This window comes from Mustela nigripes, chromosome 3, assembly GCF_022355385.1.
Source record: "Mustela nigripes isolate SB6536 chromosome 3, MUSNIG.SB6536, whole genome shotgun sequence".
Taxonomy (NCBI): domain Eukaryota; kingdom Metazoa; phylum Chordata; class Mammalia; order Carnivora; family Mustelidae; genus Mustela; species Mustela nigripes.
The window spans coordinates 102952492-102977273 of record NC_081559.1 but is presented as its reverse complement, the minus strand read 5'-3'; the positions used below and the strand labels follow the sequence as shown (position 1 = coordinate 102977273).

At 41.4% G+C, this 24782-nt stretch overlaps 1 protein-coding gene across 1 annotated transcript in view; it reads right to left on the bottom strand.

Moving 5' to 3' along the window:
- The window catches only part of RALB (RAS like proto-oncogene B), a 43570-nt gene that overhangs the window by 12106 nt on the left and 6682 nt on the right, over window positions 1–24782 (bottom strand). The window contains exon 2 of the mRNA XM_059394470.1: window positions 7988–8153. Within this exon, the coding sequence (XP_059250453.1) occupies window positions 7988–8101 (114 nt within the window). The 5' untranslated portion in view covers window positions 8102–8153. The remainder of the gene's footprint in view (window positions 1–7987; window positions 8154–24782) is intronic.

The window sequence follows — 24782 nt, the reverse complement described above, 5'->3', positions numbered from 1 at the left end:
ATAACACACGGAGGGAAAGTATTTGAACCCACATCACAAAGAGCTATGTTTAAACGGTTCTTAGAAACAGAGAGAAAAAAAGATCAACAATCCAATGGGAAAAAGTGGCAACAGACATAAACAATTCACAGAAAAATAAATACATATGATGTCAAACATACGAAAAGATGTTCATCCTCACTTAATAGAGAATGGAAGTTGTTAACTACGTGGAGACACCATTTGTCACCTACCAGACTGGCAAAACCCCACCGTCGGACAACACACTCTGGGGAAAAGGCCCTCTTGTACACGGCTGGTGGGAGGAGAGAACAGTGCAGTCTTTATGGGGATGAATTTGGCAAAATCTAAGAGCACTGGAGTAGCACTCACCCTGGGTCCCAGCCACCCGGCTTCTAGGAATCTAACCTACAGCAACATACAAGGTGATCCCTGTGGCACCGTGTGTGACAGCAAATGATTAATAAGCACCCAAACGCCCAGCAACAGGCGCCCGCCAATGGAATACTATGCAGCTATAAGAAATGACAAGAGAACTATGTACAGATACAGAAAGATCTCCAGATTAGAACAGTCTACCTTGTGCACAAGTAAAGAAGTAAAGTAGGGAGAATAAAAAAAAAAAGAAACGTGTGTGTGCATATAGTGGTTGTGTATGTGTATACATATCTTAATAGGTACATATATGCATATGTATGTTGTTAGGCATTTGCCAAAAAGATACCCTGGAAGGACAAATAAAACAAATTTAAAAGCTGTGAAACAGAGACTGAAGCAAATAAACCTAAACAAATATTAAATTGGTAATAGAGCCGAACAGAGAAAGAATTAATTCAAGAGACTTTAGTACAGAGTATTTTGATTTTATGTCACACAAAAAGAGACTAAGGACAAAAGAATTTCAAATAAATGCTAAAGTTCCCTCGGTGCTTGTATTACTGAGTAATAATGATATTAATATTTCAAAGCTCTTTTCATTGTGGTAGACATCAAGTAAGTTATTATCTTAATGATGTCGGAAGTATAGATGTTTAGGAAAAAACTAAATTAATGACAGCAATGTACTATCAAAATTGAATTAGTGCTGGTTTAGGCAGATTCCCACATGCAAAAGAATGAAGTTAGACCCATACTACACATCACATACAAAAATTAACTCAAAATGAGTCAAGGCTGAAAAGTAAGAGCTAAAACCCCAAAACTCTAAGAGGAAAACATTGGTGTAAATCTTTATGACCTTGGATTTGGCAATGTGTTCTCAGATAAGACATCAAAAGCACAAATGGACTTCATCAAAATTTAAAACTTTCATGCTTCAAAAGACAGCATCAAGAAAGTGAAAAGAGGGGCGCCTGGGTGGCTCAGTAAGTTAAAGCCTCTGCCTTTGGCTCGGGTCCTGATCCCAGGGTTCTGGAATCGAGCCCCACATCGGGCTCTCTGCTCAGCAGGGAGCCTGCTTCCCCCCTCTCTCTTTCTGTCTGCCTCTCTGCCTACTTGTGATCTCTGTCAAATAAATAAATAAAATCTTAAAAAAAAAAGAAAGTGAAAAGATAACCCATAAAATGAGAGAAAAAATTTATTAATCATACATCTAATAAGGGACTTATATTCCAAAAACATAAAATACTCTTAAAATTTAACAATAAAAAGACAAATAACCCAATTTGAAAATACAGAAAGGACCCAAATAAACAGTTCTCCAAAGATGATATACAAATGGCAATAAGTACATCAAACAAGGCCCAACATCATTAGTCATCGGAGAAATGTAAATCAGAACCACAGTGAGATACCACTTCATACCTACTAGGATGTATAATCAAAAAGAGACAATGATAAGTGTTGGCAAGGATATGGAGAAATTGAAACCCTCATACATTGCTTATAGGATTATAAAATGGTGCACATGCTATGGAAAATAGCTTTGCCATTCCCAAAAAGTTATACGTACAGTTACCATAAGACTCAACAAGTTTCATGCCTCAATATATTTATGCAAGAGAATTTAAGACATAGGTCTACACAAAAATTTATACACAAATGTTCATAGCAGTGTTATTCAAAATAGCCAAAGAAGCAGACACAATCCAATTACCTATCAATTGATGAAGGCATAAACAAAATATACCATGTCCAGACAATGGAATATTATTCCATGATAAAAAGGAATGAAGTACTGGGGCACCTGGTGGTTCAGTCAGTTAAGTGTCCAACCCCTTATTTCAGCTCGGGTCATGATCTCAGGGTCCTGGGATCAAGCCTCATATCAGGCTCTCTGCTCAGCGGGGAGCCTGCGTCCCGCCCCCCTGCCTGCCTCTCTGCCTACTTGTGACCTCTGTCTATAAATAAACAAATAAAATATTTAAAAAAAAAAAGATTCTCTCTCTCCCTCTGCCCTTCCCCCCACTTGAGAGCATGCATGCACATGTGCTCTTATCTCAAGTAAATAAATAAGAATCCAAAAAAAGGGAAGGGCGCCTGGGTGGCTCAGTCAGTTGAGCATCTGCCTTCGGCTCAAATCATGATCTCAGGGTCCTGAGATCAAGTCCCACATCAGGCTCCCTGCTCAGTGGGGAGTCTGCTTCTCCCTCTCCCTGTCCTGCCATGCCCCACTCCATGTTCGCTCACTCTCTCAAATAAATAAAAATCTTAAAAAAAAAAAAAAGGAACAAAGCACAGATACAAGTTACAATATGGTGAGCTTTCAAGACATTATGCAAAGTGAAAGAAGCCAGATATAAAGATTATATGTTATATGATTCGATTTATATGAAATGTCTAGATAGGCAAATCCGTAAGAATAGAAAGTGGTTATCAAGGACGAGGAGTGGAAGCAGGGAGGCAGTAATGAGGAAAGATGTTAATATGTAGAGTGTTTCTTTTCTTTTTTTTCTTTTTTTGAGAAAATTGTTCTAAAATTATATAATGATGGTTGCACTTCTGTGTGAATATATTAAAGTCATTGAATTGACTTGTGAATTCACACTTGAAAAGGGTGAATATCATGGCATGTGAATTATACCTTAATAAACTATAATTTAAGTTTTTAAAATTTGTTTTTTTAAAGGTTTTTATTTATTTGACAGAGAGAGAAAGCAAGGGAGGGAACACAAGCAGGGGAAGCAGGAGACGGAGAAGCAGGTTCCCCACTGAGCAGGGACCCCAATGTGGAACTTGATCCCAGGACCCTGAGATCATGACCTGAGCCAAAGGCAGACACTTAACCCACTTAACCCACTAAGCCACCCAGGTGACTCTAAATTTTAAAAATTTAAAAATTTAACTGAAATTACCAATTTGAACTTATGGACCCTTTGAAGAATACCCTTAAAAAGAGCCTCATGGCTGGGTGGCTCAGTGGGTTAAGCCTCTGCCTTCTGCTTGGGTCATGATCTCAGGGTCCTGGGATCGAGCCCCGCAGCGGGCTCTCTGCTCAGCAGGGAGCCTGCTTCACCCTCTCTCTCTCTGCCTGCCTCTCTGCCTACTTGTGATCTCTCTCTGTCAAATAAGTAAATAAAATCTTTAGGGAAAGAAAAAAGAGCCTCATACTGGGGCACCCAGATGGCTCAGTTGGTTGACTCCAACTCTTGATTTCAGCTCAGGTCATGATCTCAGGGTTGTGAGATCAAGTTCTGCATGGGGCTCTGTGCTCAGCAGGGAGTCTGCTTCTCTCTCTCTCTCTCTCTCTCTCACTCCCCCCAACCCCTCCCCCCACTTGCACACATCCTCTCTCCAAAATAAATTTTTTAAAAAATAGCTTCATGCTGCCAATTAAAAGCCACTGGTTCTTCAAGTGATTTTAAATTTCAAAACAATTTTTAGTATTAGGTTCTTAAGTTTGTACTAACAGTATCTTAAAATATATAATATGTGAAAATTGACCTATGCTTCACACAGTGTCCTTTTAAGTCCTTTCCAAAGAGACAAATCCATGACCCCAAAAAAGCCCACCACCCTCTGCAAATCTCTGAATATCATCATAAGCATCTCAATTGTTCATTTCTGAGCTTTCAAGGTCAAAACAGCAAGGGTTCCAGGGACTCCCGGAACGCGGGAAATCAGATGTCCTGATACGACAGCATACCTCTATGCCATGAAAGGTGTGCAGATTATTAGAACACAGATTGCAATCTTGATGTTTTCTTTTTTCCACTAGAAACAGGAAATCCCTACAGTCTTGGTATCTGCTAAGATGATCCAGGCCTTGAAAGGCTGTGTGTGATTCAGTTTCATATGCCCAAGACACACAAAACTAAGACAACCTTCATGGAGACCCCCTTCTTACTGAGCATGACTTAGCCAGCCACTGAGCTAGCTGCTGACAGTCTAAAGAGTATAAGAGATCAAAGATAAAAAAGTTAAGATCTCCCTCCAATTTTTCTCAAAGTCCGAACTTAGCCAAAAATACACACTTCTGGAACCACCATTCCTCACATAATCTAATTTTCACAGAAATTTTTGCGATAATCTTGATTTTTTTTTTTAACTTGGGGTAAAGCACAGGACCAAGAACAAAGAACATGGGTAGCCCGTGAGACTTTAGATAACTGGCATCCCCGAGCGCAGGACCTAGTTTCCTCATTTGCGAAATCAGGCTTGACTAGCTCATGTCTCAGGCAGAAGTCGCCACACTTGGCCATATGTTGAAAACTCCAAGAGAGCTTCTTAAAAAGAAAGATTCCCATTTTCAAATCTAGAAATAGTATCCAGAAGGTGTTTTTTTACAAAGCTCCCCCCCCCCCCCAAGAAGATTCTGCGATCAGCTAAGTTTGGGAATCACTGCGAAGGTTTCTTCAAGCTCCAAAATTATGATTCTGGATCTCTACTGCCCAATATAATAGCCACTAAGTTCACGTCATGGAGCTCAGGAGCCACACGTGTGGGCAGAATAAGACAGAACATTTTTACCATGGTAGAAGGTTCTAGAAGACAGCACTATTTTAGAAAATCAATTAAAGACTTCTCCAAACATACATCGCTTCATCTCTACGCTTTGCTTGCTCTAATTTTATGTTATCATTTTTTCAACAACTGCTGCTCTCCAGTCCTCAAATATGATAGCCCAAGAAAAAAACAGACTAAGATCAAGCCCAGCTTTCCGTATTTTCTCTGAAGATACTGGAAAAGGGGAGCAAAAGCCTTCTGCGTGCATCTTTTCCCCTCCCTCTTACCATACGCACACACAAACATATATAACAAAAACATAAATCCCGATCTGAGGCTCCTACTTCATCTGGTAGAGTGTCGGCAGCTCTGCTATTGACAAGGTTATCTGCACTGGAGAATTCGTTGTTGTGGGATCTCTCCTGTGTGCCACAGGTTGCTTAGCACCATCCCTGGCCTCTACCCAGTAGGTGCTAGTAGCACCGGTCCTCTCCTTGGGACACCCATAAATATCTCCAGACATTGTCAGTGATTCCCTGGGGGGACAAAATTCCCTTCTTCATCTTGATTAACAAGCTACTCCTCTAATCCTGTCTCCATCTTAACTCTCCTCCTCACTCTCTCTTCCTCCCAGACTCCACAGAAGAAAAATTAAGGAATTTTTAGTAAGCAAATTATGTTATCAAGCAGAAACAAAGACTTCCAAAGCCATCTTCAAGACATGCCCCACCTCTTTAATGCAAAAAAACATTCTGAGTAAATCAAGCAGATTCCACGAGACTTCCCCACTTTGGCCCCTAGTACAAGATAAAGAGAAGCAAACATCAAAAGACAAAGGTTTCTCATTGTGAGATATAGGGAAGGAATGACCCAGGAGGAAATCAAGGTCTGAAGTTTATTCATTCAAGGAGGAAATTTGGTCTGAAGTTTATTCATCTTTTTTAAGGACAGAATATAAAATGACTCATATAATATTGGATACAAAAGTGAATATCTAGAGTGGGAAAAGAAATCATAATCCATTATAAATTTTTTTAAATGGACAACTACTACGGCAAATATACCCTCAGGGGACCCTCAGTAAGTCATGCCTTGGTAAGATGCTCTCCCCTTAAATACAGAGGAATCTGTGACTGGCTTCTAACCAAGGGACTGTGGCAATAGCCACAAGATCACCCTGTGATTTCATCTGCTTATATAAGAATCTGTCTTAGCTAACCAGAGAGACATTCCTACTGGCCCTGAAGTGGCAGCTGCCATCGTATGAACTACCTATGGAAAGGGCCTGGTAGCAAGGACCTATGGTCCTCCAACCCATGTTTGCAAGAAACCGTACTCTGTCTGCACCCAGAGCGTGGAAGAGGACCCGAGCCTCAGCTGCGCTCAGAGCCACAGCTGACACTGCTGCAGCCTTGTGGGACCCGGAGAACAGCACCCAGCTAAGCCATGCCAGACCCCTGGAAACTAGATAATAAATGTGTGTTGTTTGAGGCTGTTTGAGGCTGCTACATTTGTAGGAATTTGTTACATGGCAACAGAAAATCAATACAAGGGGCTCCTGGGTGGCTCATTCAGTAAAAGCATCTGCCTTTGGCTCAGGTCATGATCCCAGTGTCCTGGGATCAAACTCTGCTTCTCCCTCTCCCTCTGCCTGCCACTCCCCCTGCTTGTACTCTCTCTTTCTCGGTCAAATAAATAAATAAAATCTTTAAGGAAAAAAAAGAAAAACAATACAAATACTACTTATATCACAAAATCCATCAAAAAAACATTTTGGCTAATTAACTGCCTGGCATCTGTCTAACATACCTTCCTCTTGGTTGGTTTGTTTGCCATATACTCTGATGATCTCACCAGACATGCCAGTGATTCTGTACTACTTCCTATAATGAATAAAAAACAATTTAGTCTGTCCTCCAGCATAATCAGTCCAAATTTCTCTTTTCTTGAAAGTTTAGAAGGGTTTTTTGCAGCTTCACTATGACTTGACATCACTAGTCATAAAAGCTGTAGGACTATTGTCAAATTTAGGAAACCTCTACTGAATTTCCCTATAAGAAGCTGTAAGACCTGGAAGAACCTTCCAGACCAATTTCCAGACCAGCTCTTTATGTCTCGACGCTTGCGTGTCCTCCTCGGCCCACACATTTTCAGAGTCAGGTACCACAGGACAACATCCACACCACAGTATACTCCTGGTTCTGTATCTCATGTCACAGTGCCAGGTGAGTTAGCAGACTAGGTGGTGGCCATATTCCTGGAAGCCATGCTGACAGTGGGACAGCTGGTAACAACCACATGCCAAAGTAACTCCAAACCACATAAATATATTCCACTAATTCCCAGCTAACAGTATCCCTACTCCACTTCCCTAAGCTAGATACCAAAAATGGTCATTGCCACACCAATACGATCCAACATCAGCGGAAACTGGACGGAGGGCAAGTCTAGGGAAAGCAGATAACAATCTTAACTAACTGTGGCTACAAGTCCCTTCTGTTTGCAAATCTTGTAAAGCACACACCCTTGTGAACAGAATGCAAGCTCTTGTCAGAACACTCTGCCTGTAATACCAGCCAATGGCCATCAGGCAGGGATGTTTGTTGCCGCAGAAATCAAAACTGCTGCCACACTGGTACCAGCTCTATTATCTACATTAAGTGATATCAATTTAAGGCAAGGATGGTTCAAGCTTCCCTTTGCTGTGTGGGAGAACTAGAGAGAATTGGATGTCTATCACCTGGGGAAAGACTGTCTTATAACAACTTAGCTCCCTTTAATATCTCCCCAAATTGACTGTTAAAAAACTAAGTATCTGATCTGTTCTTTAGAAACAGCCTCCTCCCTTGTGTCAGAAAGAAATCATAAAGGATGATGGAAATCATGCAAGCAGGGACCCCTCACATCCCTGCCACATTTGAAATTACTTACCAACAATCAGGAACCCAGGTCTTATGCTGGTTAGACTCCCCCAGGAAGCTATTCAGAAACCAAGTTAACACAAATTTGCCCATGACCCTCCATGCGTGTGGGGTAATGAGCACATGGACACATGTTACAGCAGACTCGATGATGAAAGCCATCTGTGCCTGGTATGTCTTACCTCATCATACATGAACTGAAGCGTCAGGGCCGACTTGCCAACCCCTCCACTGCCAACCATGATCACCTTGTGAAGGGCCAAGGAGCTCTGGCCCTTACTCTTGTTTGTGGCCATCCTGCTGGTTTTCTAAGGTTGCAACACACGAAGAGAGCTGCTAGTTGAAGAGCTGCCAATGAAGAAGACAAAGACTTAGAAGCAGTTTGATTTCTACCAACTAAAAATTAAATGAAATCCACATGCCCCAGAAAAGCCTAACCCAGACATTCCAACAGAGAAATAAATCTTCTAGGTTACAAACAGAGATGAAACAACCCCTTCAACAACTCTGCAAGTAACATAGCACAGCAGAGCCAGAGAGAAAGCAGGACAGAAATTGGGAAAAAATAGGTATGCACATCCAATGCCTGTATCGCTGGGGCGGGTAGGAAAGGACAGCCTGCCACCAGAAATCCATATATCCTCAAAAGTGTTTCACTGAAGTGGAGTGACCAGAGAGCTCCCACTTTCCACCCCTACCTCAAGTCATCTGGTACCCCACAGAACACCAGCACTCAGGAACCTCAGCCTCCACCTCTTTATTCTACTCCTCACCCCCACCCTGGACCTCTACCTCCGAGCACAGACACTCAAAGAAACCTCCACATGGGTTAAGGAGGTGCTTGGGAAGGGGATGAGTAAATGCAGTTATTATAGTAAGTATCTCTTTGTGGCCCATGACAGAGTTAAGAGAAGGAACTAAATTATTTTTTCCAAGTGTATTTAAGGTGGTAAATTAAAATGAGTTAAACTTTCCTATACTAACAATTGATAAGTCAAAATCAGTTTAACATCAGATGTGAGATACAAAGAGACAAGAATCTCTGGTATTAGTGAGAAGATAAAATTTTCCAAATAAGTAAATTTAACAAATATCTGGAACTTATTTTAACCCCAGTACCATTTTTTATTTTAACTAATGTGTATGGAAAAACCATTTCACATATACCACAGGGTAAGGAAAAGGATATGGGGCTGGGCATCTCATGGGCTTGAGCCTGAGTCTGTCATTTGTGAGCTGTGAGACTTAGAACTATTTGATTTCTCCAAGCCAGTTTTCTTACCTGCCAAAACGAACCACCCCCTACCTTGCAGAATTCTCCTGAGGATTAAATGAGACAACATATGTGAATGACTACAGTGCCTAGAATCCAGGAGGAACTTAATAAAGGTTGATTTCCTTCCTAGCAAATTCTAGCTTTTTAAAATTTTTAATTTTTTTTTCTAATTACAAAATAATAGGCTCCTATTTCTATTGCTGTTGACCAGGTAACTTGAAAGCATCAGTGCTAGAACAATAAATTAATACACACAGCACACACATAAATCATCCAGGCAAAATAAAACAACATTGCTTTAGATCAGTGGTTTCCATCCTTGGCTGCACAATGGAAATCACCTGTGGAGCTTTAAAAACATGCTGATGCATGGGTCCCACCCCAGAGCTTCTGGTGGAATTGGCCTTGCATGCAGCCTGGCCATGGGGACTTCTAAAAGCTTCCCAGATGATTATAGCAGACATCCAAGGTTGAAAAGTTCTCTTACATGCACAGCTGAGCTCAAAAGAAAAGTAAGAAATCCTCATGGTAGGGTAAAAACAATCAGGGCAGTAATAGCCACTATTCCTACAATCCTGAATAGCTGCTGTTCTTGGTAACTTCGGATTAAACAAACACACAGGGCTAGAAGACCAGCTGCCCAGGCCCGGAGGGAGTTAGAACTGAGATCTCTTCTCAGTTGAGAACTGAGAAGCCAAGGCCCTTGGGGGAACACACCTACAAGGTAAAATTAAAAAAAAAAAAAAAGGACTACAAAAACATTTGTTGACCAACAGGGGGCAATGACAAGGAAGTTTGTCTGACTGGGCCCCAGCTACATGGAAGTGTACCCAGAAAATCTGTAACCATAGCATTTCTCCAAATTAACATAAAAAGCATTCCCTGTCTAGTCATGATGCTGGAGCACAAGGCAGAGTAATAAACAAAACCTCTCTGGGAGGACAACATGCAGTAAGACAGATCAGGATAGTCAGAGCTAAAATAAGGAGTCCACAATTCCAACCTATGACAAACCTAAGAAAATCGCCATACAAGGGAGTCCACATCCATAACAAGTAGGATTTTTCAAACAAATACTATAAAATGTACATTCTGAGCATCTTTAACAAAGCCAAAATCAAAACGTTAGAAAAATGACTTTGTCAAAAGACCAGGAGGTGAACAAGATCTGCTTTCAACATCTAAAATGTGTTTTTAAATATTAAAACAAAAATTATAATACTATAGAGAGGGAGAAAAAAAACCCATGGTTTTTCTCTATCTAACTTTGGCTAATTGGCTGGGGCCCTGCAGATTTAACTGACAAAAAAACCAGATTCACAGAGAAAAACAAACAGGAGTTTATTACTGTGTGCATCTCACATACACAAACTCAGTGATGAGTAACTCAAAGGGGCAGTTAGAACTTCAGCTTACCTAGCATCATAAAAATAATAATAATAAATTTCATGCAGAAGTGACAAGACCAAAAACAAAGAATTTTGCACTTCTAGGGGCAACAAGTTGTGGGAAGACAAATACTATATAAGGGAAACTGACGGACAATAAGAGCTGGTGAGTACAGAGTGTTATGCAGGTTCCACTGGTGCCTTCTCTGGGCTGGTTAAGAGTCCAGAGCTCTCAAGTAATTCAGAATAGCCCTGCTCTTCCTGGTAGAGAGGGGAGGCACAGAATTTTCTTTTGGTCTCTTACTTTTCAATTGCCTTCAGCTCAAAATAATCCTATGTCAAAGCAGCATATTTTGGGATAGCATGCTCTGAACCCTTTCAATCCTCAATAGAAAGTTTAGAAAATAGGGGCTTCTGGCTGGTTCAGTCAGTGGAAAGCATGACTCTTGATCTTGGGCCTATGAGTTTGAGCCCCACATTAGATGCAGAGATTACTTTAAAATCTTTAAAAAAATAAAGAAAATTTAGGAAATAACTATCTTTAAAAGAGAAAAAAAATCACTTATGATTCTGCCACCCAGAGATATTCACTATTAACAGATTTCCTGCCAGTATTCTAATCTATATATTTCTATATTTAAAACCTATTTGAGATCATATTTGTGAAGTTTGGCACGTTATCTCTCATGTATTATATCCATCTGTCTTCTTAGAGCAGGCTGAACATAATTAAATCTTTCCTGACGATTTAAGGACCATCCTCAGCATGAGATCAGTTATGTGAGTAGCCTTGGGCTGATGTGAGTAGATTCAGATGTACGCTCATTCGGCCCCCTTCCATGGAACCTCAGCTTACTGACTTACCTGTGCCAGGTCTTCTTTCCACTGCTCCTTTTCCAATTATGTGCTTTTTAATAAGTGTTCTAAGCAATTAACTAGGTAATTAAGCACATCTGAATTGTGACTAAAATAGAATAAATGGGATAAGGCGTGGGCCTCCCCAGAAGACTTCACTTTAGGAAAGTGAAATGGCTTTTGGCCTAATTTCTAGTCCACAAATGTTTCCCAGAGAGCTCAGGTTGATTCATGAGGTTGGAACTTCCAGACCATCACACAATTTCTCTGAAGCAGCCTTGCTCCTATGAATTACTACAGTTCTATGAAAATGGAGAAATAATCTTCCATGTTGGGGTCAGGAGGCTTTCAAATCCAGGTAGACATCTATCTAATTCTGAGCTGTTACTTTCCAAAAGCAAAGTCAATTTCTCTAGAAGAAACCATAATAAATGAACTGTAGACTATTCAGCAAGTCTAAAGATATCTGCCAAAATATCTGTGCCCAAAGCTCAAAAACTGAAATAACTACAGTGGGTATTTTCAACCCACATAACTGCTTTGGTCAACTTGACCTGATGAAGGAAAAGAGAGGTGAAAGGCAGAAGGGCCAGCCAAGCCCATGACCAAACCAATCCTGGAAACGAAATGCTGACCTCCAGGCTCCTGATGCTGGAGATATAAACTCTTATCGGAAATAATAAACCCTTATTTGTTTAAGCCACTGTTAGTCCACTCGTTGTTGTTGTTGTTTTCTTACTTGTACCGAAAGTGTTCCAGAAACCTCTCTAGGTTTTGACTTGAGAAACTCCAAGTCTAGTGATTCAGACAGATTAGTAAACGACCACAGTGCAGGATAATAAATTCTGTGGCAGAAGAATGATACAAGGGGTGCTCTGGGAACAGAGGGGAGAGACGTCCAAATCAGACTGGAAGGTCAGGGAAATTTTCCTAAAGGAAGCAACATAGGAACTGGGATTTGAAAGCCCTGACTTGATAAAGAGAGGAAAAGAAATAACAGGAAGAAAACAAATCAGCGTGGTTTAGGAAGTACATGTTGATGATTTAATGTTTTTAATTGACATGCCTAGCCAATAAATACAGTCTTAAAAAATAATACAAGTATCCTTTTTTTCTCAACATGTTGTTATGAAAAGTTTCAAACTTTCAGCAAAGCTGAATAAACAGCAGGGCAAGTCTGTATACCCACCACCTGGATTTTCCAACGAGTGTTTTGCTCCATTTGCTTTACCACAATCCCTGCCATTTGGCATCCCTCTCCCCACCCATTATTTCTTTATACATTTCCATGTAAGCCATAGACAGCGGTACACTTCATCCCTGACTTCGGCAGAGACATCAGGTTTTACAAAGCAATCATATTCTCCCCCACTGCCTTCACTTACAATTTCAGAACTGTAAGAAGTTAGCAATCCTCCTAAATCACTTCAAAAAACTATTTGGGTTTGTGACCAACACATGAAGCCACAACACAGACCTACCATAAGGGGAATTTGGGTCTGTCTCACCAAGTCCTGGCATGACTCTCTCTCGGTCGTAACTCTTTTACAGGAGACTTGAGAAACATGCCAGGGAACCTTTAATAGGTCTCTACTTAACTAACAGGAAAATTCGTTTTGTCCAAAAAATATTTAAGTGCTACTTTGTGCCAAATTGTGGGTCTCTGTCCTTAGAAAACTTAATTCCTTAAGGTTAGACATACAACTAAAGCATTTTAATATAATTTCCCACATGCAATGATGAAAATGTACAAGGTATAATGAAAGGAATAATGAACTCTGGGGAAGACAATCAGCAAAGGCTTCAGAACTGAGGAAGAATTGACTCAGCAGATAGGCGTGAGAGAAGGGAGCTTTCCATGCATAAATGAGAATACACAGTTAGGAACAAAGGCATGAAACATCACAGTGGGTACCAGGTATGGGGTAGGGAAGTGATTGGGGGAGGAGTCTCCAAATAGAGACATGTTCATCTACAAATGGACCTAAGACCTGTCTTAGAGGAAATGAGAAGCCATTGCAAAGTGTGTCCTTCACCCCCAACAGCGTGTAAGTCATTGGATCAATAAGAAGAAACACACATATTCCCATACAGAAAAATGAGCCATTCCAAACTTTAAAAAAATGCTTCATTCAGATGGTTGGGCAGGGAGGCAAGGTTTGGGAAATGCTTTCTTTGTGTCATGTTGTATGATACATTTATATGAAGTACGGCTCTCTCTATCACTCAGCATTAATTCAAAGACCAGAATGCACTCACTTGTGAAGTAAAGTTTTTATAGCAAATCACAATATATAAACCAAGCAAATGCATGTTAGGAGGAAGGAGTGGTTTCTAGTGAACCTTAGTCCCAGAGGCTAATATAATCATCAGTCTTCTGTTAAACTGAGTCTAGCAGAAAATGAGTTGGTAGGTAGAGTCGACATGCCACCATGTCTGTATCACAGGGTTGTCAAGAAAATCAAATGAGAATTTGAAAATGCAAAGGAAAACTAACTCCTCCAGTCTCCCTCATAAAATTCAAGTGTCCTAGGTATACGAAGCACATGGGAAACTCTCAAACACTACATGTGCGAAGAATTGCACTTGGCACTTTTTTCCACATACTATAACTCGAAGGTAACTTGGATATATACTTCAGTCTCCCAAAATATTATCCATTTTTTAAATTAATTAATTTATTTTCAGCATAACAGTATTCATTATTTTTTCACCACACCCAGTGCTCCATGCAATCCATGCCCTCTATAATACCCACCACCTGGTACCCCAACCTCCCACCCCCCCGCCACTTCAAACCCCTCAGATTGTTTTTCAGAGTCCATAGTCTCTCATGATTAAATTCAATTAGTACATCATTAGTTTCTGATATAATGTTCAATGATTCATTAGTTGCCTATAACACCCAGTGCTCATCACTTCACGTGCCCTCCTTAACGCCCATCACCCCAGTTACCCCATACCCCCCAACTCCCTTTCACAATCCTGTTTCCCAGAGTCAAGAGTGTCTCATGGTTTGCCTCATGTATTTAATCCATTAAATAACAATCAAAAAGGAGAACAGTCCTAAATATGGGACAATTTAAGCACCAAAGTAACTAAGGATAGTAATAAAAACAGACCACTGAAAAATTAGAAATTTGTGAATCCGTACCTAGAATAAGTATTTTTATAAACAAGGGAAGAGGCAGGGCTCTTGCTTCCAGTAGAACACCAAAGGCAAGATAAATGTAGAGGGCGCATCTGAGTTGGGAAATCAACATTTTGTAACTATCATAGTAAAGACTCGTTCCCGCAAGAATCATTAATAGATGCTAAATCTAAAGGGGAGATCTGGATGACGAACAGGGTATTTGCATGGTCTCAAAGTGTCTCCATACATTACTTATGAATCACAATCTGCATTTTAACAAGCAGCACTGTTTAAGTGTCAAGGCAAATCCCAATTTATTCATACCACTTCCTGTTACAATCCAAATTCGGAACAATCTGATCTAAATTAGGGTCATGAAGCACCCTCCCCCTACCAAAAAAAACAGCGCTTTCAAATATGAAGTCACACAGGAAACAGATGGATTGCAGGGATTGTAATGAAAAAGTAAAACGCAATGATACAGTCTACTCAGTAGACGTCATTTCCACTAGTATTGAAAATAGACATGGAATCTTATTTCTTAGCATCTAACACCAAATTTATCCAATAGTAGTAACCAAATAAACAAGCTGAGGGCTGGACACAAGTGCATGGGTGTGTGGTGACAGCACCTCCCTTCCTACATTGAATCCCTATATCATTGTCATCTTAATGACACACAAACTTGTGGTTATTGCTCAAGAGTCTCACAGGCACACCTTGAGGGGAGAGATAGTGGCTTATTCCTATGTATGTCACCAGGATCTAGAACTCTGGCCTCCTAGAACTCCTGGAACCGCCTAGAGGATAAATAAAGGGATGAATGAATAATGAGTTTTAAGACTTTTAAGAGTGTTTTGTTTTTTGTTTTTAAAGATTTTTATGTATTTATCTGACAGAGAGAGAGACCACAAGTATGTAGAACAGCAGACAGAGGTGGGGGATTTGGACGAGAACAGGCCCCCTGCTGAGCAGAGAGCCAGATGCAGGGCTTGATCCCAGGACCCTGAGATCATGACCTGAGCCGAAGGCAGAGGCTTAACCCACTGAGCCACCCAGGCACCCCAAGAGTTTTAAGAGTTTTAAGAAAGGAAAACACAGATACATCTTTTTTTTTTTTAAAGATTTTATTTATCTATTTATTTATTTATTTATTTGACAGAGAGAGATACAGTGAGAGAGGGAACACAAGCAGGGGGAGTGCGAAAGGGAGAAACAGGCTTCCCACTGGGCAGGGCTTGATCCCAGGACCCTGGGATGACGATGTGAACTGAAGGCAGCTGTTTAACAACTGAACCACCCAAGCACCCCAGGGAAACAAGGATGCCTTTTAAATTATTTTCCATGACACATACTATACCACATTTTCTCATCAATGTTCCATGAAGGAAATAGTGTCTTGAGTGTTCTACTGTGAACATTGATTCTAGAAGGTACATCATTAAACTAGAGGCCCTTTGTATGGCTTAATAATAAAGCCGTGAACTACAAAAGTAATAGTATTTTAAAAAATACATCTGTGCACATGCAAACACACACTCAGGAGGCCAAGGTGAAGATACTAGTCAAAGATGGACAATTAAAGATCAATAAAGGCAGTAACCGCAATGGATTGAAATACATCAAATTTTTCACAATAATACTTTTAAGCACACCTTATTGGTCACCGTTGGAGGACTAGGAAAACAACTCATTATTTTGAAAACTGGTAAATACAGGGAAAGAATTAAAAATGCATCGTGCTTCTCCTATACACTGTACTACTGGGTGACTAAATACAGCGGATTCTTGAACAACATAACGGCGTTGGGGCGCCGACCCTCCCACACAGTCAAAACCCCACGTATAACTTTTGACTCCCCAAAAACTTTACTACTAAGAGCCTACTGTTGACTAGAAGCCTTATCAATAACACAAACACTCAAGTAACACATATTTCATATGTTTTATGTATTCTATACTGTATTCTTACAATAAAGATAGAGAAAATGTTAAGAAAATCATTAGGAGGAGAAAATACTGTAATGTATTTATCAAGAAAAATCCACATACAAGTGGACCTGTCCAGTTCAGATGCATGTTGTTCAGGAGTCAACTGTAACATATGAAGTAACATTTCCCTTCACAAAATCTTCTAACAAATTAAAGAATAATAGAATTTGGGCTATCACCATTTTGCACTTCATCACAGATTAAGGAAATCTAGGCCCTGAGCATCAAAGGCTGCTAACATTACAAAAAAAAAGAAAAAAAAAAAAAAGACAACTTGACATTATGAGCACCTTGAAAAAGACAAATAACCATCAACAAGTCTTGTGAAGAAAGCTTCTAAGTGCCAATTTATGGGAAATACAGGAGACAGGAATATGGTGAGCATTACCACATAGACACACCATCAGCAACATAAAAACCAAGGAAGCTCTATGGAATAAGCCACCCAGTTTCTTCAACAAATAAATTGCAAGAAGAAAAAGAGATGGAGAGGGAACCCATAAATTACGAGAACTAAGAGACATGAAGTGAGCGAAACATACGGACTTCAATTTGGATCCTAAACGTGTAAGAAAACTGGGGAAACCTGAATGTTGACAGGATTTGCTAATATTAAGGAAATATTATTTTTTAAAAATCTCAAGTAACTTAATGTAACCTCAGTACAAATGAAGTGGCATGATATACAGGATTTGCATCAGTTATCAAGAAGGAAGGGGCTTGGGATACAGATGATGTTAAGACTGGCCATGAATTGCTAATTATCAAACCAGACAGATGGATATAATGTTGGTTATATAAAGTTGGTTACATTGTTCTCTGTACTTTCACACACATTTGAAAATATCCATACTTTAAAATTTATAAAAAATAATGACAGAGGGGCGCCTGGGTGGCTCAGTGGGTTAAGCCACTGCCTTCGGCTCGGGTCATGATCTCAGGGTCCTGAGATTGAGTCCAGCATCGGGCTCTCTGCTCAGCGGGGAGCCTGCTTCCCTCTCTCTCTCTGCCTGCCTCTCTGTCTACTTGTGATCTCTCTCTGTCAAATAAATAAAATCTTTTAAAAAAAAAATAATGACAGAAATTTAAATGCCTGTGTCCCACTCCCAGAGGGATTCTAATGTGGGAGCAGGTCATTCTGACACCCATGTTCTAAGCCTCTCCAGATGACTCCAGCTCATACCCAGCTTTGAAAACCATTCCACTGGGGCCGATGCTCTTTGAGACCAGATTCTATCTTTCCTAAGCAATGTTTCACTCATGACCTATGAGAGAAAACATACTTAAAGATGAATCGAATTCACTAAAGTCAGAGCCATTTTCTCATCTTAGTTCTGTGAGTAGAACATGCGTTGGGATGGCACCATGAACCTACCTTCAAATGAAATTCTTATTTTCTGTTGGTCGGCTGTCTCTACAACCAACTCTCCGACCACCTTTGTTTTTGCAAGGACCGTGCTATGTTACCATTTTAAGAAAACTGATTCACTTTTCACAATCTGATTTCAAAATTTTTGTGAGTTTTCAAAAAAATAATTTTTTCATGTGAGTTTTCTAGTATCTGGTTGGTGATGACAAAATGTAATCTAATGTTGCCCATAGAGGCATTTATTTAGTCTTAATCAGTCTACAAGTGAATGTTTTCCTCTTCCTATTTCCCTAACAACAGACCCTTCTTCACACTATGGTTTTCTATTGATCTCCTGTTCTTCAAACTCAAGTACAACAACTTCCATAACTTTACTCTATGGTTCTAAAGTCTTCAGAAATAGGGGAGCCCCAAGTAAATGAGAAAGATATTTTTTTCAACGATTGTCTGTCTTAGGAAAGCACAGAATTTTACCAAGGATAGGACAAAATGATGAACACTTAAATGATAGACTCAGTTCAAGTAATGAAATACATTCAAAGAAACAAAAAGTGATTCTGATTTGAAAATGAGTTCTTAGATTTTCACAATCCCCTGGGACAAACCGACTGATCCCAAGGAGGGCACCAGATCCAAGCTAGGGAATGGGACAAAACTGAGCTGGTAGACCCATGATGAAAAGAGCAGGAACCTTCCTGTGGCCCTCTGCACAATGTATGGCCCTTCCCAAAAGAAGAACCTGCTGATCCCAGGGACTTAGGAATGTTAAATTTCTGATTCTTGAAGAGATGCCAAAAATGTGGAATTTTATGTGAAATCACCCTTTTTAAAAAATGTTAATAATTAAATCCATTTTAAAACCCCTGTGAGCAAACAATGCATGTCCTCAGGCCACTCCTTTTTGCAAACTGGCAGCTATGTTCTTTTGCCAAGAAGAGAAAGCCGATCTAGAGCAAGAAGGAGAGACAAAGCCAACACATGGGGAGGAAACATGGGGACAGTCTTGGCAGCCTTCAGGAGGCTGGTTCCAGCTGCTCCCGAGTCCCTGCCGCATCCTTGGCCCCTTTTTTGGCTTGCTTTTTCATATCTTTGCTGAGTCAGTGACATGCGTTGGGGTCCACCCAATAAATCCCGCTTTGTGATGTGAGCTCATGTGCCTTACATTTCTATCACTTCCAGCCAACGGAGTCCCAACTGACTGCATGGAATGGCTTTGAAAATACACATACAATCCAAGTCCAGAGACTCGGACCCAGGCAGAGCCAGGGGGGAAAAGATAATGACACACAAATACTTCATTCTGCATGAATAAAGCATGAGCTCTACAAATAGCAACTCCAGCTGAAGGTGCTTCCAGGGAATTCAAATATTCTGGCCCCCTTATGGGATGAGGACTCTTATCTACAATGAAAGACAATGTCACTTTCTCGGAGAGGCTTTCTAGGGCCCCTGCACCTCAGGTAGACCCTCTCATCCTTTGGTTTCTTTCACTGCACTGATCACAACTTGCAATTCCTTTCTTTTTCTGTGTACTAGCTTTTCGCTGATTTCTTCCACTACTATTAGGGCTTCATGAGACCGGGATCCAGGTCCGCCCTTTGCCCTCTTATACTCCTGTACGGTAGGAATATTTCCCTGTTATCACATAAACCGTGCTGCAGTCTAAAGAACATAAAGTTTACCCAAATTAGAGTCATCATAAAGATCTAGAAGGCTGTGTACACTTAACACTTGGGTGGATTCATGCAGATCTTATTTCTACTACTCACAGCCAAAAGCCTAAAAAGTTTAAGTCATCATTTCCGTGTTTCAGAAGCCAACTTGGGCAAATGGATGACATGAATTTCTATTTTTTTAATATAATGAATTTATCACTAAAGACTCGGACTCCCTTAAGGTTGTTATTTAAGTATGTATTTGAACTTATTATGGGGTTGTCAGTATTGATGATTAACACAGGCCCTTACCACAGAGACTTCCAGATCACCATGTTAAGTAAGTTTATTTATCAAACAAGTTTCGGAGTAAACAAAAAAATCATTGCCTTAGGGTCTGGTATTTCAAAACAACAGGCCAACTTCCATGGTTATTAATAAAATAAAAATTAGAGCAACCTAGTATTCATAAGAATCTCATCATTTCACCCACTGATTTAAGTAAGGATTTCCAAGAGGATTTTTGAACATTAATTGTTACTCAATTGGCAGTGCCTTTTCGGATTGACCATCTTCTCCTAGGACTTTGCATTCTGAGAAAGGGGCACAGGCCCTTGCAGGCACAAGCACACCATGATGGGGTAAGCGACCGGAATCACAGGGGACGTGGCTCACAGCCCCTCAGCTCAGGGTACTACTAGTCGCCGGGCAAAGAACGTGTATCAGTTAGCTAACAATCTCTCCACGGACACAAACTCACTAGGGTGGCTGCTAAACCTCTGCTAAATCTTTCTAGTAAATGAAAACACTCAAGTCTTGACTTTCCTATTTGGTAAATTTGTATTTTTTTACTGCTTTTCACGGACTAGGGCACACCAGCAGTGACAGTCCCAGGAAGACACATCTTAAGTCATCAGAGTTCTTGGTGTTTCTCTTTCTGCATGCTCAGCCTTGCCTATGCATACTTACTTAAAGAAGGAAACTCAATTTTCCCTTCCCTTGTCCAACTGCTATTGTCATTAGCACCAGTGGATAGAATATTTTTATAGTCATCCACATATGACTCAGTTTCCATGTCTATAAAAACAAGGAAGTTGAATTAAATGATCTAAGTTCCTTTCCAGTCTTTTGCTGTTTTTTTTCTGAAACTCAAGCTACAAAACAACTTCAGTAAGTGCCCCTGAGTGCCTAAGGCAATTTGTTTTAGGTCTTTCTGATCCCTAATGAGTATCTCTTTAGATGTTCCCCTGCCAAAACACACACACACCTAACTGAACAAAAGCTAAATTAACTAAAACAAAAACCAGAAAGTTCTGAGGTCACCGTCAGAAGCACTCAGCTTCTAGTTTGTACCCTTATGCATATGTGATTCCCTCTGCCAGGATTGTCCTTCGTCCTGATGGAGGATCACCTGTAATTTAATACTTCGTCTAAATACTTCCTCTGCCACTTTCCTAAATCTCCCGGAGCATGGCTGACCCTCCCATAAGTGGACCCCCTGCCTGCCGATAAGCCTACTGAGATAAACCAATAATTTCCTCTTAGATGAGGTCTATTTCTCCCACCATACTGAGGGCTGCCCATTCGTCTTTGTGTGCTCAGCATGCCTGGTACTTAGGAGATACTCAGTACTTGGCAAAAATAACCGAGTTCTCCATCTGGGTTGAGAGGTCTGGTCTCAAGAGGATATCTGGTAACTGGTAAACTTTAAAAAGTTAATTTATTTCTATGATGACTTTCCTGAACTACAAAGCAACTGAACTACAGTGGGAGGTAATTTGCAAGCTCTAGCTTTTTTTTTTTTTTTTAAGTATACGGTATTTTGGAAATAAAGTCCTCTTCCACCATATGCTCACCCCCAGTGGAATCCAGGATTTCACTGGTCTTGGAGAGGTCTACCAATGTATACAGACTTCAGTTCCTTCCACCTGCAGAGGCAGCCTCAAAGATCCACTTTGTCTTGGGTGCCTGGATGGCTCATTAGGTTAAGTGCCTGCCTTCGGCTCAGGTCATGATCCCAAGGTCCTGGGACTGAGTTCTGTAGGGAGTCTGCTGCTCCCTCTGCCCCCAACCCCTGTGTTCGCGCTCCCTCAAAAATAAATAAATAAATCTTTAAAAACAAAATAGAACTACTTTCTCTCTCAGTAGCTGCAGGTCAAATCTGGAACTAGCACACATGGCCCTGTTCTAAATTACTCATCCAAACACAGTCCAGTTTAGAAATGTACTACTATTATTTTCACTTCTACGGCATCTACTAGTATATCGTAGCACTCAAACAGAGCTTGGAGAACTTGTAAGGTCACTTAACTAGTCTTGGGAAGGCCTAGAACTCCAGCAGTCTAGCTTAGGAGCCATGACACAGAGCTGCTCATTAGTGGACTGGGGTGGGGCAGGGAAGACCTTCAAACATGTTGTGAAATAGTGAAATTTTTAGCAATGACACAGAACTGTGGAGCAGAAAGTTCGTTAAAGAGAGAAAGACAGGGACGCCTGGGTGGCTCAGTTGGTTAAACAGCTGCCTTTGGCTTAGGTCATGATCCCAGTGTCCTGGGATCAAGTCCCACACTGGGCTCCTTGCTCAGCGGGGAGCCTGCTACTCCCTCTCTCTCTGCCTGCCATTCTGTCTGCCTGTGCTCACTCTCTCTCCCTCTCTCTCTCTGACAAATAAATAAAATCTTTTAAAAAAAAAAAGAGAGAGAGAGACAGAGAGACAGAGAGAAAGACATAGGCAACTAAGGGACAAGTTCTAGGAGGAAAGAAACCACAAAAAGCAGTTCCCATTCAGCCTAAAGAACCGAAAACAGAGATTTGAAAAGATGGGTCCACTCATGTTCATGGCAGCACTGTTCACATCGGTCGAAAGTGAAAGCAACCCAAGTGTCCACTGAAGAATGAATGGAAAACAAAACGTGGTCTATCCATAAAATGGAATATTATCCAGTCTGAAAAGGGAATGAAATTCTAACAGAAGCTCCAACACGGATGAACCTTGAGGACATGAGGCTAAGTGCAATAAGCCAGACACAAAAGGACAAAGACTACACGATTTCACAGAAAAGTCGATTCATAGAGATGGAAAGTTGACTAGTAATTGCCAGGGGCCAGGGAGGAGAGGATGGGAGTTTGTGGTTAAGGAGCACAGAGCTGCAAAATGGGGATGATTGACAATGTTTTGGAGATAGATGGAGGTGGGTGATTGCCCAATGCCGTGAATGTACTTAATTCACGCTTAAAAATCACTAAAAAGACAGAGAGACATGGGACAAATCTTGATCTCAGGGTCATGAGTTCAAGCCCCACATTGGGTGTAGAGCTGACTTTTTAAAAAGATGCTAAAATGACCAATCTTATGCTATGTATATTTTACCACAATATTTTTCAGTAGTTCTGTACCAACTACAGTGTGAGACAGGAGGAGAAACATTCGGTTTGAAGACCAGAGTCTGCCACCAGGCAGCTAATGCCCTTAGTTCCCTCAGTGAAGTCGCTTTCCTCAGCTCGGTGTCTATGCACAGGGCACATGTACCTTCAGGTTATTATGGACACTAAATAAGAAACCACCTATCGTAATACCTGGCTCAGAGTAATCTCTTACCTGGTTTTTGGACATCATTCTGATATTCTAGAAAGTCCTGAGAAAGAAATTGGTCAAGTAGCCAAACAACTTGAAGGCAGGATGAGTTGCCAGTCCTTAGAATAGGCCCGGGGGATTCTTTTCCTGAGACTCAGTCCTCGGAGAGCACAGATGACACCAGTCCAGACCACACTGCGAAGGAAGAGGTCTGGCTTCTAGACCTTGTTCAGCCCCTCACTCACTGTATGACTTCACTACACTCGGCCTCCACAGTCACCCCATCTATCTTTCAGGGTAACTGGGAAGGAACAAATGGGAAAATTCGTACAAAAGGCTTTGGGGCCTCGGCAGCATTTTCGATATAGAAACAAGGAGTGTTATCACCAGAGGCCCTTCAGAGCTTGCTTTCTTCTCCATCACCCAAAAGACAGTATCACTCACCCTCAGAGGCATTGCTAGTGGGCATCTCCAGACCTACCCCAAATCTCCTCCCGTAGCTCTGGAAATTTCTCTAACAGTCCTTCATTCTCTTTGCTGCTAGGCTGTGTATGAAGGGATAGGGAACCTAAGGAAGCTGCCATCTAGCCAGCTGTGACTAGGGAGCTACAGTGCCAGAAAAGGGTCCACCTTCTCTCTGGGGGCAGCATACAGAACATCCAGTCCCCACCAGAAGTGCAGATGTCACCCTCCTTCCCTCATTACTAGAACTCCCTTCCCAACAGGACTGTCGCCATCCTCTGAAATGACTCATTCCACCTTCCAACCCACCCACCCCGGCAAGCACCAGCCAATTCTTTAAGACCCTCACCTCTTCCAAGAACGCTCTTCTGTCTTTTAGCTTCCTGGAGACTTGGGTGTGCCCTGGGACACCTATCTTAAGCAGATACTATCTTCCTCTCTCACCACGTGCCTCAGGGCCAGGAAGAAAGTGTCCTTCCTCCCTCCCACTATCACTTCTAACAGAAGACTTCCTTCAGAAAAATATTCTCCTTCTTCTTGCAAAAAGCCTGCAGCTTCAAGGCATGGGCAATCCACTCCCCCGCTGCCACCACCACCACCCTGCTGCCCTCGGGTATCTCTGGACCTCGTCACCTCCCTCATCTATTGCTGGTATTTGCTTCCGGTTCACAGACTTCCTTTCTACTCCATCTCCTGTCATCCTCCTCAGGGACTCCTACGTTCATAGGGATGACCCATCACAGGGCTCCACCTCTCCCAAGTCCTTGGCCTCTTCTCTGAAAACCAATTCCTTCTTTCTGTAACACGGTTGTGTTCAGGCCCTGAGCATCGCCATCAGAAACGCTGTCTCCTCCAGCCTCGGCCTCCTTCCTTTTAGCTCTCTTGCTTAAATACCCTACCACTGCCACAGTTCCCTGCCTGCTGGTCACATGCGAGCACAGACCTCTAGGAGAGGCCCTCTAGCACTTTCTCTCCGGGCCCCACCCCGTCCTCAGAAGCTTAGGTCTCACAATATGAAAGCCCTCTTGCTGACAAACCTGCATTCGCCCCTCTCACTGCCTGCCAGCCCCAGTACCTGGCAAGCCAAGGAGCGTTGCTGGAGAGGGAAAGAGTCTTGCAGCTGGCCTCCTGAAGCTTCATATGAAACACATTTATGACCCTAAACCAGGAATGGGCAATTCACTCTCCACTGCCTAGAAATCTTACAGTGATTTCCCCCCATGCCCTCCCAAGCTCACTCTGGACAGATAACCCTGCCTCATTTTTCCCAAAC